We start from the raw sequence: 13,918 nt of genomic DNA, 5'->3' as shown, positions 1-13,918 counted from the left end.
AGGAACCCGAACAGAGCAATGGAGTCGTGCACCAACTTCTGGAGCACTCAGTGTTCTCAGAAATGTAAATAACGCCATGGAACGCCACATGGGATAGGTAAGCTGCTTTAATAATAATAAATTTATTAAGCGGCAAGAAGCCACTGAGCTTTGTAAACTGATTTTACTCAATCACAGTCCTTCTATTTTTTTCCTCCTTTAACATGAATACATTCTGTCATTTGTATGTGAAAGATTTATGTAGAGATATGTCCTGGACAACTCTTGCTGATTTTACTGGTCAGAAAAACATTAAACATGCGGAAACAGCACCTTATTAAAACTATAGGCCTTTTCTCATTACATCTCCTTTGCTGCTAAGCTAAACCGTCACTGAATAAGCCAAGTCTACAGAGGTTTTTTTTTCCCTCGTCCTGTGTTCTGAGATGTAGTGGGGCCTGCAGAAACGTCTGATAAAACCTCACATGTAGTAAGTAATTCCGAAGGCTTTGTAAGCAATAGCTGCAGTTGCTTCTTCAGACTAGAGAGAGCTTCTCATGCATTAATGCACTTAGTTAGGGTTTGTGAGGAGCTCAGAGGATGCGCCCTCTTCCTGATACGGTTTGTTGAGCCTGGACTCTGCACCATGGACATTGTTCAGCAACTGGCTGCACCAATAATTTAAAAAAAAAAAAAAAAAAAAAAAATCAGGCTGTTTTTATCAGAAACAAGTAATAAATCTTATCATGATAGTAAAAAAAATGGCAATTTCTGACGTATGACATTTTCATTGCTTGAGAAGGAATCAGTGCAAAGTGAGGTAACCCACGCACCCCCCCCTCAGGGCTGGGGGCGTTACACCAGGCGTCGCCGTTTGGAGTCCCTCTCCATGTCCTCAGCGGGAGAGTCTCCGTCGCACCCAAGAGGGGACACCATGTTCAGCAAAGGGTCTTCCGACGCCCCCCCAAACAGGGACAGCAACAAAGCCACGCCATAGCCAGTAGCTCGCTCACCCTAGGGGGAAAAAAGAGAACAATTCACACTTCAGACTGAATCTGAATTTAGTTTTAATTTACTTATTCACTCAACAAGAGCAGTGACAGCATGTGGCCACAGCGAACACTCAGGGTCCCCGGCAGCTTGTGGTTCTGCATCCTCACTGCTATGGAATCTGTCCTGGCCAGACTAAACCATGAGATTCACGTGAGAACAGAGCTCACACTGACTCCAGGGTGGATTTATCCTGCCGTTGTTCAGGGCAGGGAATATTCCATCCAGCATGAGCATGGATTTGGGAGTACGAGCTGAGTAAGTTAGGTTTAAAAAAAACAGGAGGTGGGGAGTAAATTAGCTTGGTTTTTAGGAAAGAAGAATATACACAAGTTCAAAAAAGGGAGGAGGGGAAACCCCCAAGAGGAAAGAAATGCTTCCTCTGTGGCAGGTCAGCAGGCAGGAAAATCAACTCTGATCAGTCATCCCAAAACAGTACGGGTGAAAATGGATGGTGAGGATTACTGCCACCAATGGAAAGCAGGCAAGTTGTCAGAGTTTACAATGATAAAGATATTGCTGATTAAAGTGACAGAATATTTTAAAACCAAGATGAAAAATACGAACAGATGAAGGGATGGAAACCAAGAAATTCCCCACACAGACGAAGAGCCAATGCTTTTCAAAAGAACTCTTCTCCACCCAATTCCCTCGCTTTGAATGCGATGCTCAGAACCCAGAACACCTGCAGGCACGAGCAGCTTGCTCTGCCCAGGACGGCGTCGGGAGCCGCAGGAACATACTCACTGCGTGGACAGGTGCAGCGATGTCGATGTGCACCCACACCCCGGGCCAGTCAAAGCCGATGTGAGAAGCAATGAAGAGCCCAGCGCAGGAGCTGGGAGTATTGTCTCGGTCCTGCAGAAACAAGAAAAAGCACCGTTGGTCTCGCAAGAAAAGAAAATGTCAAAAGACAGCAGTGCAAATCCAGTTCAAAGCTTAACGAACTGCCCTAAAGCACATGCCTTTGCTGACCAACTACACTGCAGACCCTTTGGCTGAATCCCTGGTAGCAGCCTGGCCCTGCTCAGTTCCTCCTCTGCACAAGCTCCTTCCTGCAGCATTTTTGGAACTTGGTGCACGTTGTAACTCCAAAACGCAGCAAAAGTGGCTACAGCAATCCCATGGCCTCTCTCCTCGATTTCCCGGTTTCTGCGCTCCCAGTTACTGTCTCTGTTGGTTATACGAGATCTGAGGAATATTGGTCTTTACTTCTTAAACCAACTCACCCAGGAATCTTAGGGCCATGCTCAAAAGGCAAGCGGCCCAAAGACACCTTTGCAGCAGCATACGCTGTTTAAAACTGACACTAAATACCAGTGTCGTGACATAGTGCCTGCAAAAGCCCCGAGTCAAAGACCTTGAAGTCTGTAATTATACGGCCCACTTCTGAAAGATTACAGCGCTTGTGAAAAGCTTTCAGCCAGCTACCAACAGGACAGCACATTATCTAGAAAACACACATTTTTATGTCATAAATGAAATTGAATAAAAAAAAAAATCTTACTGCCACAGAGTTCTTCATATCGGCTACAGCAGAGGTAAATTCACTGAAGTGGAGCTCAGGGCAATACACGAGAGGATGGACCAAGTCTCCACAGTTCCTGCCGGCTTTAACACAGGCCTTTTCCCACTCTTCGTTATTGGTAAGGACAGCAGCGTGATACTTGCCTGTAGCAATTCCCTAGTGAGATACAAGACAAAATCGGGAAGGATTCACCTTAACTGTGCTGGGCAAGATAACTCTGTCCTGCCCCCTCTCAGCATTAAGAGCTGCACCCCGTGCGCCAGCAGCTCCTTGCCGGTACCTGAGCTCCGGTGAGAGTGGCCATATCAAGAATGATATCAGCACCGAGGTCCTTGCAGGCGTAAGCGACTCCATCAGCCAGTATCAGTCTGCCTTCTGCATCGGTGTTATTGATCTCCACAGTTCTAGGAGGAAGAGAGGGCACTTAATACAGCAGGGCTTCAGGCTGGGAGCTAAGACCCATCTGTCTGGACGAGAAGGCAGACCCAAACCTAAAGTGCTTTCTTATTTGAGTCCCAGATCTGTACGGCTGCAAGCGCCCAGAGAGCGCACAGGTAGAGAAGGGTCACAACAGCACTGTCATCCTCGCTGGATCTATTTGTTGCTCCCATTTATGCCTGCCATGTTGAGCTGGGATTTTACAAATTGCTGCCATACAAAGAGGTATCATACTCCGTTTAAAACGAGGAGATTCTTACACAGTGGCAGCCTACCTCTAGGACTGAGACAAGACAGACTGCAGATGGACACAGAAAACTGGCTGTACTGGGAAAAAAGCCTAAACCTGAGTGCTTTAAGGAAGCCTCAGCCCATGATATACGATATGTATTTTGATGTGTATTTACAAACTCAACTGGAAACTCTAAGCACACTTAAAACTCACTACTATGGCTGTCGGAAATACTAATATCCATATCTAGGGAAGCTGCTGAGGGACAGGTTCACAATCTGCATGGTCCTCAGACAAACAGAACCAAAGATGATGTTTCCTCTCAATGTTTCTGTGAAAAGGACAGATAGAATCTTACTTTCCAGAGTAAAGAACATGAATGTCATCAGGTCTTGTTGCACGTGGTCCGACGGCATTCTCAGCCAAACAGAAAACCGCGTGAAGATTGTCTTTAAAACCCTGTAACAACAACAGGAGAGAAATGGGGTTTGAGGCTCATCAAGCTAATTTATTGGGACTGAAATGAATGAGGGATTACAACTTCTTGACAGCAATGCCACTATTACAGGGGAAATCTGTGAGGAATATCTTATATCTTGAAGCTGAGGCCAAGAGCTATAGAAAGCAGGTGAGGAGGTAACATCTAACACCGGCCAATGACACAGCTCACTGCCCTTCAGCATCCAACCTGCACCACCGCTCAGATACACCCTACCAGCATCTGTCCTCTCTCTTTCCATGTAAAACCAAAAATATCCACAGCTAAGATGAATTTGGGTAGGGTTTTTTTTGGGGGAGAGGGGGGTGGGTGTTGGTTTTTTTAATGTACCATTCCTGCTGGGAGGCACACAGCATTTTCAAAAACTCTTTTTTTCCCCTTAGCCTCCTCTCCTCTGGCATAGCCCATTCTGGTTTACTTTGGTTTAAGAGCAAGTGCTTTTATGGTTATGGATAAGATTTTAAAATGTATGATGATTTTGTTATTTATATAATGGCTGTATTGTGTGGAGGGATCCTAGGAACAGAAAGGGAGAAAGGACCTAAATAAAAACATAGTTCCTCCACAACTGGGATAGCTAGCCTTAAAAATATCAAATTCCTAGGGAAAACAGGGTCAGTTTCACTATTAATCTCTTGATAAAAGTCTGCAGCTGAAGAAATCTGGACTTGCTGTATCAGCTCATGTTCTGAGGTCTAAAGAGCAAACACATCAATCAAAACCTTTCAGAATAACTGGCAGCACCTAGAAGCCATAAAGTAACTTCACAGTTTCTAGTCCAGACAGTGGGAAAGCAGCGTTGCTGATGAGACAACCCTCCATCTATGACCCTTCGCTCTTCCAAAATGGTCTGTGCAGCAAAAACCCCACTCTGTGCATGGTCTCTCACTGGACTGCACCAAACTCTCCTCTTCCACGTGGAGGATGTGGTTAATGCACCATCAAAAAGGGAGAACCCGCTCCCAGTCTCAGCTGCCTTTTCCTGATGCGTGTTCTGTTTGTAGTTCCTCAAAAGCAGGGCTCACCCTGGTAACGGGCAGCACCAAGAAGGATTTCGAAAATCTACGTGAACGTTCTCTTCTCCCTTGTATTGGAGAGCTCACAACGGATGAAATACATCTTACTAGGAAAAATTACTTGCTTAATTTTGCTACCCAAAGCCCTTTCAAACCTCGCTGTAAAACTGTTGAACAGCATGTAGTCAGGTATTTTCTGAAGACAGATAATAACCTCTGCTCCTCTTCCCACTGAGCTTTCTATCCAACACATTTCCAAGTTCAGTCTCTGTGACAAAGCACAGCTAATTTAGACCTCTTCCAGTTTTGTATTATTCTTAAAAGCATTTAAAAAAAAAAAAAAGTCCTGAAACAGTAACTAGGACAAACTCTTTCCACTGCCTATCCAAATACATTTTCTGCAGGAATTTCATTAACAGATCTTCTTACATGAGGTTGTAAAATTAAGCAGCGAGATCATTCTTTTGTTTTCACACATAAAGGCACAGATTTCTTGTCAGGTATGATAGCTTCTTCAGGCTCAGTTTGTCCGAACATACCACGGCCAGTTTGTTCATTGCTTCAATAACTGCACATGAAATGACAGATCGCTTACATTCACCCCTACTGCAACTGCGAATGCAACTTGTCTCAGCGCAGGTAATTACACCCAAAACTACTTTTGAATCGAGGACTGAATGACGTGAAGAACGCACCACATCCATGGCTTCCCCAGAGTCTCCCTATGCGCTGTGTAAGCTGCAGCTCTTCTCCCTCGCAAAGGCGTGATCTGACTTTCTCTCGGACTCAGTTACGGAAAGGCAGTCTTTTGCCTGAGATGCAGCTCACAAATCTGGTTTCAATTTTAAGTCCCTGCAGATAACTGTGAAGTTTACAATCTTTCCACATCAAACATGGTGCTGCGGCCAAGGCACAGAGCTAAACTGTTGAGAAATGGGAGTTTGGCACTGATCATCCCCTGGACAATGCTTCCGTCAGATCCATGCGTTGATCTGCAGCAGTAAGTGTTCTTTGAACTTTGGATACTCCTTGGAGGCAATAGCTGCTCTGTCAGCAAGACTCAGTCACTGGATTTGCGGAGAGGGCAGAGTTTTATTGGCAGCGGCCACTTCTTTTTCCCAGTTCATATTGTTAAAGCACAATATGCATTTTTTTAATCCTTTATATTTCAATATCTGGCTTCTCCCCAGCTCCCCTACTACTTTCTGACCACAGGAGCAAACCAACAAGCAGCTCCTGATGAGACCAGAGCCGCCACTTTCCCAGTAGGTTAATATTAGAACTGGCACAGGATTTGGAACATGGACAGACTTCATATCCCAGACTCATCCCCTTCTTTGCTCAGGGGATGACAGCTGCCCCAAATCCCACGGCTTTAACAAAATCAGCACTGGATAAATCTGATTCAAGGAACTAGAAACCACTCAGGCTGCAGAACAAACGCTGAAATTCAAGAAAGACTCTTAAAAAAAAAAATAGCACTCAAGGAATTTCTCACAATTCTCAAGATCCTGGTAAAGATTTGAAATATTTTCCTGAAATAGCAGAAAGAGCAGAGTGGCTCAAGATCATTGATAGCAGCGTCAGGTCAGAACTTCAGGATTAGACTGGTCCCCATATCTGGGAATACATCCAAAAGCCAGACTGCTCCTTGGCAATGCTGGGATACAAGATATCAATTAACACATTTTACTTACTTGCTTTACAGTGGCTTTGAAGGCACCCAAAATAGCAGCTGCTCCACCACAGTCTCGTTTCATTCCAGGCATAGTAGTCTGTTTAAACAGAACCACAGAAATGTATTTTTTTCTTTAAAAGATAATTTCACAGTAATGCCTGCTAAAACTAGTATTTCTGATGCTTCTGTAACTCTGGTCTTGACAGCGCTCAGCCATAACAGAAACACGGAACACGTGCCTATTGGTGGATCTTGCCTTAGAACTGGCTCTGCTGCTAATTTATTAGAAAAGAGAAAGGTTGTTTACAAGATTTGCACTGAGGCCAACTCAAACAGGCTTTGGATCTATCTCCAAAATCAGAAATTAAACAACGTTGTTTCTAGCTTTCTCCTAGCAGTGGGCAATACTTAAAGGGCAAAGTATCAGGTAGCTGTTTAACTGCTCTGTAAAGTGTTCCTTGAATCCTACTTGGTCTTCTCCCCTGACAGCCTGTGTCCATATGGATGACAGCAGACCAAGTGTTTGCTCAAATAAATATATTTTGGTTTCCTACAGACATTAACAGATTTACTTCCATCAGAAAACAGGACTGTAAGCAAAGGCAGCAGAAGAACAAGTGTTTGTGTACCTTTCCCTTAATGCTGAGTCCCCCTGTGTCATACACGATGCCTTTGCCCACCCACGCGATGGTCTGTGTGGCACCATCCGGAGTGTGGCTGAGGACTGCGAGGGCTGGCGGATGCAGAGCTGCCTTGCCAACTCCGTAGATACCTGGAAAACAGAGAATTAAAACACTTGTGGGGAAGAAAGACTGTGGGGAGCAATCCGTGGCTATTTTCTGTAAAACATCTTGGCATACTACGGGCAACAAAACTGTTTCAAAGACGTGCAAATAAAACATTACAATCAGGATGGCAAAACATTCCAGTTAACTGCTAGGAAAAAAGCTGAATTTTCAACAAGGTATACCTCCAAAGCCTCTCTCTTTCAGCTCCTCATCTCGAATAATGGTAGGAGTAATCCCAAGATCCTTGCCAACTTTTTTGATTTCCTTAATCATTAAAAGAAAAAGGATATTGTCAGTCAGTCATCAGGAGGACACAGTTGTGTCTTTCCACACATATGGGTACCCACTGAAGGGTTCTGTGTGATTTTTGCATGCATACACAAACATTCACAATTTTGGGAGTGGCGTTGGTTTTCCAATGGCCTAATTCCACTGAGACATCCTGGACTTACTGCAGCATGAAATACAAATTTGACCTTTAAGCTCTGCCAATAGAAGAAATCTTCAGAGGTAAAGGCCAGATATTCACTCTATTGGATCACGATGCAATAGGACAGGAATATTTTCATTCTCAGCAGCTTGCCAGATCTTTATGATAAAACTCATTTGGAAACACCTCAACTCCTGTCCCATAATTTCAGAAACTCTTGCCACCATCAGGTTTCAGACAACACCAGCACTGGCAGAGAAGCCAGTGTCATGACCAAATCAAGAACTCATGTCTTCTGACTCCCAGAGCCTTACCCCAGCTGCACACTCTGCCTCCTTCCAACTTAGCAAAGTTCTACGAAATATTAAAGGCCAAAGAAATGTCCTCAGCATCATCCGTGGGCAGGTTCTTTGATGTGTTTCCCACTGACGACATACAAGTTTTGCTAAGAGATGGCGACACCAGTTCTTCATTACTGCTGTCTAGACTCACAGTCAGTAACGTTACCCAGCAGGTGTGTTACCCACCTCCAGGAAGTTATCGGTGTTCATCTCGTTGCAAGGGGTGTCCACGATCCGAGCAGCCAGTCTGACCCCTTCTGTGGCGCTTGCCAGACACTGCGAAAAGAAGGGAGGACACCTGAGAACTGGCTTTGGTTCGGCTGGTTCCTGCACAGCTCTGCATTCGGTCCTGCACAGCCTACACCAGACGTGTGGTTCCTCTGCAGCACATCCATGCGTGACTGCAACCCATCACAGGCGCTGTACAGCATTCAATAACGTCAACCAAGTTAACACACATTTTTTGTATGCATTAAGCTTCAGTTTGTCCCTGTGCTCTAATTTCTAAGCAACTGTATTCCTTCCCACAGTGAATTGATATTGCAAAATCAGTAGCCTTCTCCGCTATCAAAGGGAGACCGAGAAGGCAATGTGAGGTGGAGGAAAGAAAGATAAGAGGAAGCCAATTCAGGAAGTCACAATGATCTTGTCGGCTGCTCGGGTTAGAAACCTGCTGAGATTACACACTCTGCTACACGGGAAACCGCAAAATTTATATACAGCAGGCAGAGTGGCTGAGTGCAATAAAGCTTACTACCATAAGATACTCTATATGGCAGGCCCATGGGGAACGTGGAATATTTCATATTTGTGTAAAACATGCATGCATCTGTTTCCTCATTCTTGTGGCAAAATGGACTGGCCCTCACCTGGACTGAGTAAAAACTTAGCTAATCAAGAGCGGATAGAATCAAAATGGCCGACAGCGAGCGTGCTGTGGCTGTTTCCCTAAAGAAGGATCCTCCTGGCAAAAAGGACAACGAGGGCACCAGGCAGTAAGCTTCAGCTGTGAGTCAACAACCTGAAGCAAAATAACTGTGCAGAAGGAAACCTCGTTGAAGCTTTCCAACAGCCACACTACACTGAAGACCACACGCAGCAGACAGGTGAGTCAAGAAGGGTTTCAAAGGGATCTGATGTGTCGGATAGTCCTTCGTGCCGAGGTATCTGCAGCATGGCTTGGCCAGACTGGCCTAGTACTCTATCCATTCTGCATCCCAGCAGACTCACCAATCCTGGCTCACTTTGGAATGGTGCCCAGTTCCCTGCAATTACTGTTGATTGCTTTACTTCCCCCAGAGGGATGCGGACCTCCTCAGGAGCGGAGCCAGGTTTGAGTGACTCACAGCTAGGGCCAGGCAGGTAAATGGAGCTGCTCCTACCCAAAGGCCAAGTCCCAGGGAAACAATCTGAATTCCAGAAATAAGCTGTGCCTGGGTCTGGCTCCCAGGGTACGCACGAGAACCTGGATAATGCCAGGCTTTAATAACTGCCTTGTAAAACTCTGACAATCCATGCTAGTCCTCACCATAAAATACCCTGACAATGCAGTAGGTGCAAAACACAGCAACATGCCGAGGGAGAGATTCAGCTAAAAAAGTCCTACCACATGCCTCCCCCCTGCTCGACATTAGCTGTCTGGGGCTGGCTGAATTTAAGGGGTGAAAACTCAGCTTGGAGGAAGCCAGTAACAGTTTTGGCATTGACATCAAGGGGAACAACAGGAGGTAGAACATATTTCAGCTTTGTTTTTTAGTTATAAATAACCCACATGGTTTTGAATCTACCTATCTGCAGGAACTGTTTTTGACACCAGCTATGATTTTTCTGATTTGGGGCATGGGAAAACTGAATGATCAACAGTTGTACTCATAGCACGTATGTCTGTCACTCTCCTGAAAACTGCTCTGACATCATTTGCTGTGGCCATATTAGTTCACAGAGTAAGGACAAAGCATGGAGGAAAAGATACTGAAAGGGGAAAAAAAAATGCCCTAAAGCTGCAATTCGGTGAATTTCAGATGCAGCAACACAGTACCCTCTGACAAATCCATTGCCAAAAATTACAAGGGATTTGTAGAAGCCCACTGACTGATCAGCAAAGAGAGTGTCTGTGTACTTAACAGGAAGCTACCCAACAGCTCAAGTGCAAACCTTGGGAAAGCTTTTAAGTTGGGATCCTGAAGAGGAATGACCTGGCATAATAAGAGTTACTGATGTGGAGTTTTCCCTCTGTAATAGCCACATGCAAAGGAACAGTCTTTGATTATCTGCCATTGAAAGATGACTTAGACATATTTCACTATTCTGTACAGCTCATCTCCAAGCTGAATCATTTCTTAGGGTCTTGTTTCTGGCTACAGTTTTCTGCTAGAAAAACTCAGCCAAAGAGGTACATCAGACAGAAATAGCAGAGGCCATATGGGATCCCAAAATAAGCAACTTTTAGTGACATCACTGTGATATTCACCTGCACAGGCACATAACAGATTTTGCCTGGGTAAAAGAAAGTGAGAAGCCCACGCACTGAAGGCAATGTAATATCAAAGGCTAAAAATGCACCACTCGCCTCTATGATAAACATGAGAAAGGAAACATTTTCTTTGTGCTATCCGCTTGGTGTTTTCCACCCCTGAAATCTAAATTCTGAGTAACATCTTCAGCCTTTGCTGCAGTAATATGTTCAATATTTCTACTCACAGGTGCTGTGAACTGATCAGTTTCAAGGAACTTTGACCTAGGCTAATTTATTACTTTAGATAGAACACCTATTCCCTATGTAGCCTGAGAGGTGTATTTGTGCATTCAAGAAATTGAGGGAAAAAAATATATTTCAGGGAATAATGGAAAAAAACTGATGACAGGGCAAAAAAAACCCAACTTACTTTAAGTGTTGCAACTTCTATTGGTCCGTTGTTTTGTCCAACCAGGAAAAACTCTACCGTTACAGTTTTCTTCTCTGTGCGTCTCGATGCACTGGACCGATGTGTGAACAAGGGGAAAGCCCTGGCCAAGGCGCAGGCAGAAGCAAAGACTTCAGACCGCTCACAGACCATCTGAAACACCCGCCAGGAGACAGACAGGTCAGACAAGGTTTGGCATGCGGAAGGTTATACTTAAAAGGATCTGTTACCTGTGATAGTATTGGTGAAGAGGGGAAAAAACAAAGAGGGTGGATGGGAAACAAGTGCTGTCTGAATGAAGCCACACTGCTGCCTCCTGTTTTGCAGGGATGGAGGCACTACGAACAGCAGCACATTGAACTGGTTCGGTTCATTTCCCACATGGAAATGAATTTCACTGCTGGGCTTGACTGGGTGGGAATCAGTACATCCTTGTAAGGGAGCTGGACTGCTTTAATTGTACTAGTGCAATTAACACAGGTTAGCCTACAGAGAGCATGGGAACCATCAATATGTGTTCAAAACAAATGGAACAAAGAGAGAAATGATATGAGAATGTGGCTAATATTAACCCAAAAGCTTTTTAACATGTAGAATATTTTTCTCAAGTTCATTAAAGAAATTACCAATGGAAAGCAGTTTTAGCTAAACATTTTCAACGTTAACTGTAAGGGGAACAAAATTAAGTAGAGTTATTACTGTTGCAAATAAGTTTTCCAAGTGAAGAGTATAATTAGATTTTGTTACTGACACTGACTATATGAGTCTTCTCTAAAAACCTAGAAATCTGAATAAATCTGGAGAAGCTGTAGAAACAAATAAAAATTCAACAGGTTCATACAGAAGATGACCAAAGCAGCCCAGGAGCTTGTCCTGCAAAGGACTCCCACTGGAGCATTAGTTTGCATTAAGACTTTTAAAACTCAGTGAGTAACACAAACAAGACACCTTCAATGGGCAACGCAGCATAGACACAGCGCTCTGCACGCAGGCTGCCTCCACCTGCGAAAGCACGTGCCGATGTCATAAATCCTAGTTTGAAAAAGACACTACCGGTTCCCTTTGCACGGATGTTCCCAGCCGAAGACATTCCATATATATCCAACCTTAATTCCCTCCAATTGCTTGGGCACGCATATGCTCTTATAGTTAGGGCTTGTTTACGCGTCAGTGCAAAACCACTTATAAATGTCAGTATAATTATATCAGCAAAACCTGCCCACCTCCAGTCTCCTTGGATACAGCTAAAATCCTGAAAAGTCAAGAAAACACTCGACTAGACACTTCACGGGGAGCTTTTTCAAATGGCCACTTACCACAATACACCTGCTGGCCCCCCCGGGGAGGCAGTTTCTGACCAGGCGGGTGATGAACTGTGCGGCGGAGGGGCTGTTGTGCCGGCTGACCCTGGAGGGCAGAGCGGCCACCGTGGCGTAGTTCAGGTAGAGCGGGCAGCTGTCGGTGGGGTTGGGGTTCAGCGTGCTCAGCGCCGACTGCCACGTCTGGGGGGAAAGGAGGATTTAGAGACAAAGGGCTGTATCAGACTCTTCTTCCCATCTCATTCCCACTACGCTTAGGCACTCTTTAATTACGGGGTGTTAGATGCTGGACACAAAGAAATTGCACGCACACTTTTAAATGCAATAACCCCTCGAGTGAAAAGAAACAGAGAATACGATGAACCTGTTTATTCACTGAAAATACAAATGTGCTTTCCATTACAAGCACCTCTTCTAAGCCACAGGAATTACAATTTAAAACCACACCGTGTCATGCAGAGGCGGCTTCAGAGCTTTTCTGAGCTGGGACAGTTTTCCTAGAGATGAATGGATGGGCTGATTTACTAGTCCCGAGCTATTGTGTCACACGGCAAATTAATTAAAAACAAACAAACAGAAAGGAGGCTAAACCCTGCCACAGGAGACTCGGGAGTCCAGCAGAAAGACCTGCCGACGCCTGTCGCGATGCCACCGGCGCCATCGGGACACACGGACCCCTCGCACCCCAACGGGCCGGGGGGGCCGCGCCGCCTCCTCCGCCCTGCGCGGGGCTCGGCCTCCCGGGACCGCGCCGTCGGGTAATTACGTTAATCGCCCACATCCCCGCGCCCCGCGGAGGAGCGCAGCGCAGCGCAGCACACCTTCCGCCGGGCGCGGAAGGGCCGCGGATCCCCCCGCCGGCCGGACCGCCATTGCCCCCGACCCGGCGGGGACCGGCGCCCTGCCCCGCATTCCCCCGTTAAGGGCCGCCCCGGGGGTTTCCGGGCGGGGGCCGCCGCCGCAGCAGGCCCCCCGCCGCCGAGCAGGCCGGGCGCGCCCCGCAACACGAGGCCGCGCGGGGCCGGGGGTGACGGGGAGGCCGGGCCGGGGCCGCCGCCTGCGGGGGTCCGGGGCCGCCGCGCTCCCGCCGCCGCCGCCCGGCCTCACCTCCTCGGTGACCCGCGGCTGCAGCTTTCCCCGCAGCTGGGCCCAGGGCAGGCGGTGGAGGTTGTGGAGCTGGCCCAGGACGAGCAGCGGGCGGCTCTGCGGGTCCGCCTCGCCGGCGCTGGCCTGGAAATCCAGCTGCACGTTCGCCATCTTCCTGCCCGCGGCGCGGCCCGGCCCGTCCGCTCAGCTCCGCCCGGCGCCGGCTCCGCGGGGCGGGCAGCGCGGGCGGGCGGCGCCGGGACCCGGATGCGGCGGCGGGGCCCGGCCCTCCCTCAGCGACCCGGCCCGCCCTCGGGGGCCCGGCCCGGGCCGCCCGCCCTCCTTCCCTGAGGGGCCTGGCCGGGGCCGGCGCGTCCCCCGTGCGGGAGCAGCCTCCCGGAGGGGCCCGGTGCCGGAGAAGCCGCGGGCAGACCGGGGGTTTTATAGTGCTACGGATCGCAAAGGAAAATGGGGAAAAAATTAAGACAGTAATTAAAACTCGGGGGAAAATGGGGAAAAAAATAGACGGAGGGTCCGTGCCCCGCGGCGCCTTCCCGAGGTACCGGCAGCAGGGCAGTCCGCGTTCCCCCTCCGTAACACCATTTTGGGATGGAAATGCTTCATCTTGACA

At 47.2% G+C, this 13,918-nt stretch overlaps 1 protein-coding gene across 1 annotated transcript; it reads right to left on the bottom strand.

Annotated features, from left to right (window-relative positions):
* Window positions 1-89: 89 nt before the first annotated feature.
* On the bottom strand, window positions 90-13,503 carry NPEPL1 (aminopeptidase like 1). Its single transcript, XM_074157116.1, has 12 exons — window positions 13,309-13,503; window positions 12,199-12,384; window positions 10,865-11,035; window positions 8,166-8,255; window positions 7,391-7,472; window positions 7,050-7,192; window positions 6,440-6,517; window positions 3,586-3,686; window positions 2,838-2,961; window positions 2,537-2,713; window positions 1,777-1,887; window positions 90-993 (listed from the first exon to the last, which is right to left on the bottom strand). The coding sequence occupies exons 1-12, from the start codon at window positions 13,456-13,458 to the stop codon at window positions 835-837; spliced, it is 1,572 nt and encodes a 523-aa protein (XP_074013217.1). The 5' UTR covers window positions 13,459-13,503; the 3' UTR covers window positions 90-834.
* Window positions 13,504-13,918: the final 415 nt, after the last annotated feature.

Source organism: Numenius arquata, chromosome 12, assembly GCF_964106895.1.
Source record: "Numenius arquata chromosome 12, bNumArq3.hap1.1, whole genome shotgun sequence".
NCBI lineage: Eukaryota > Metazoa > Chordata > Aves > Charadriiformes > Scolopacidae > Numenius > Numenius arquata.
The sequence above is the reverse complement of the archived record's forward strand: the minus strand, read 5'-3'. Positions and strand labels throughout refer to the sequence as shown.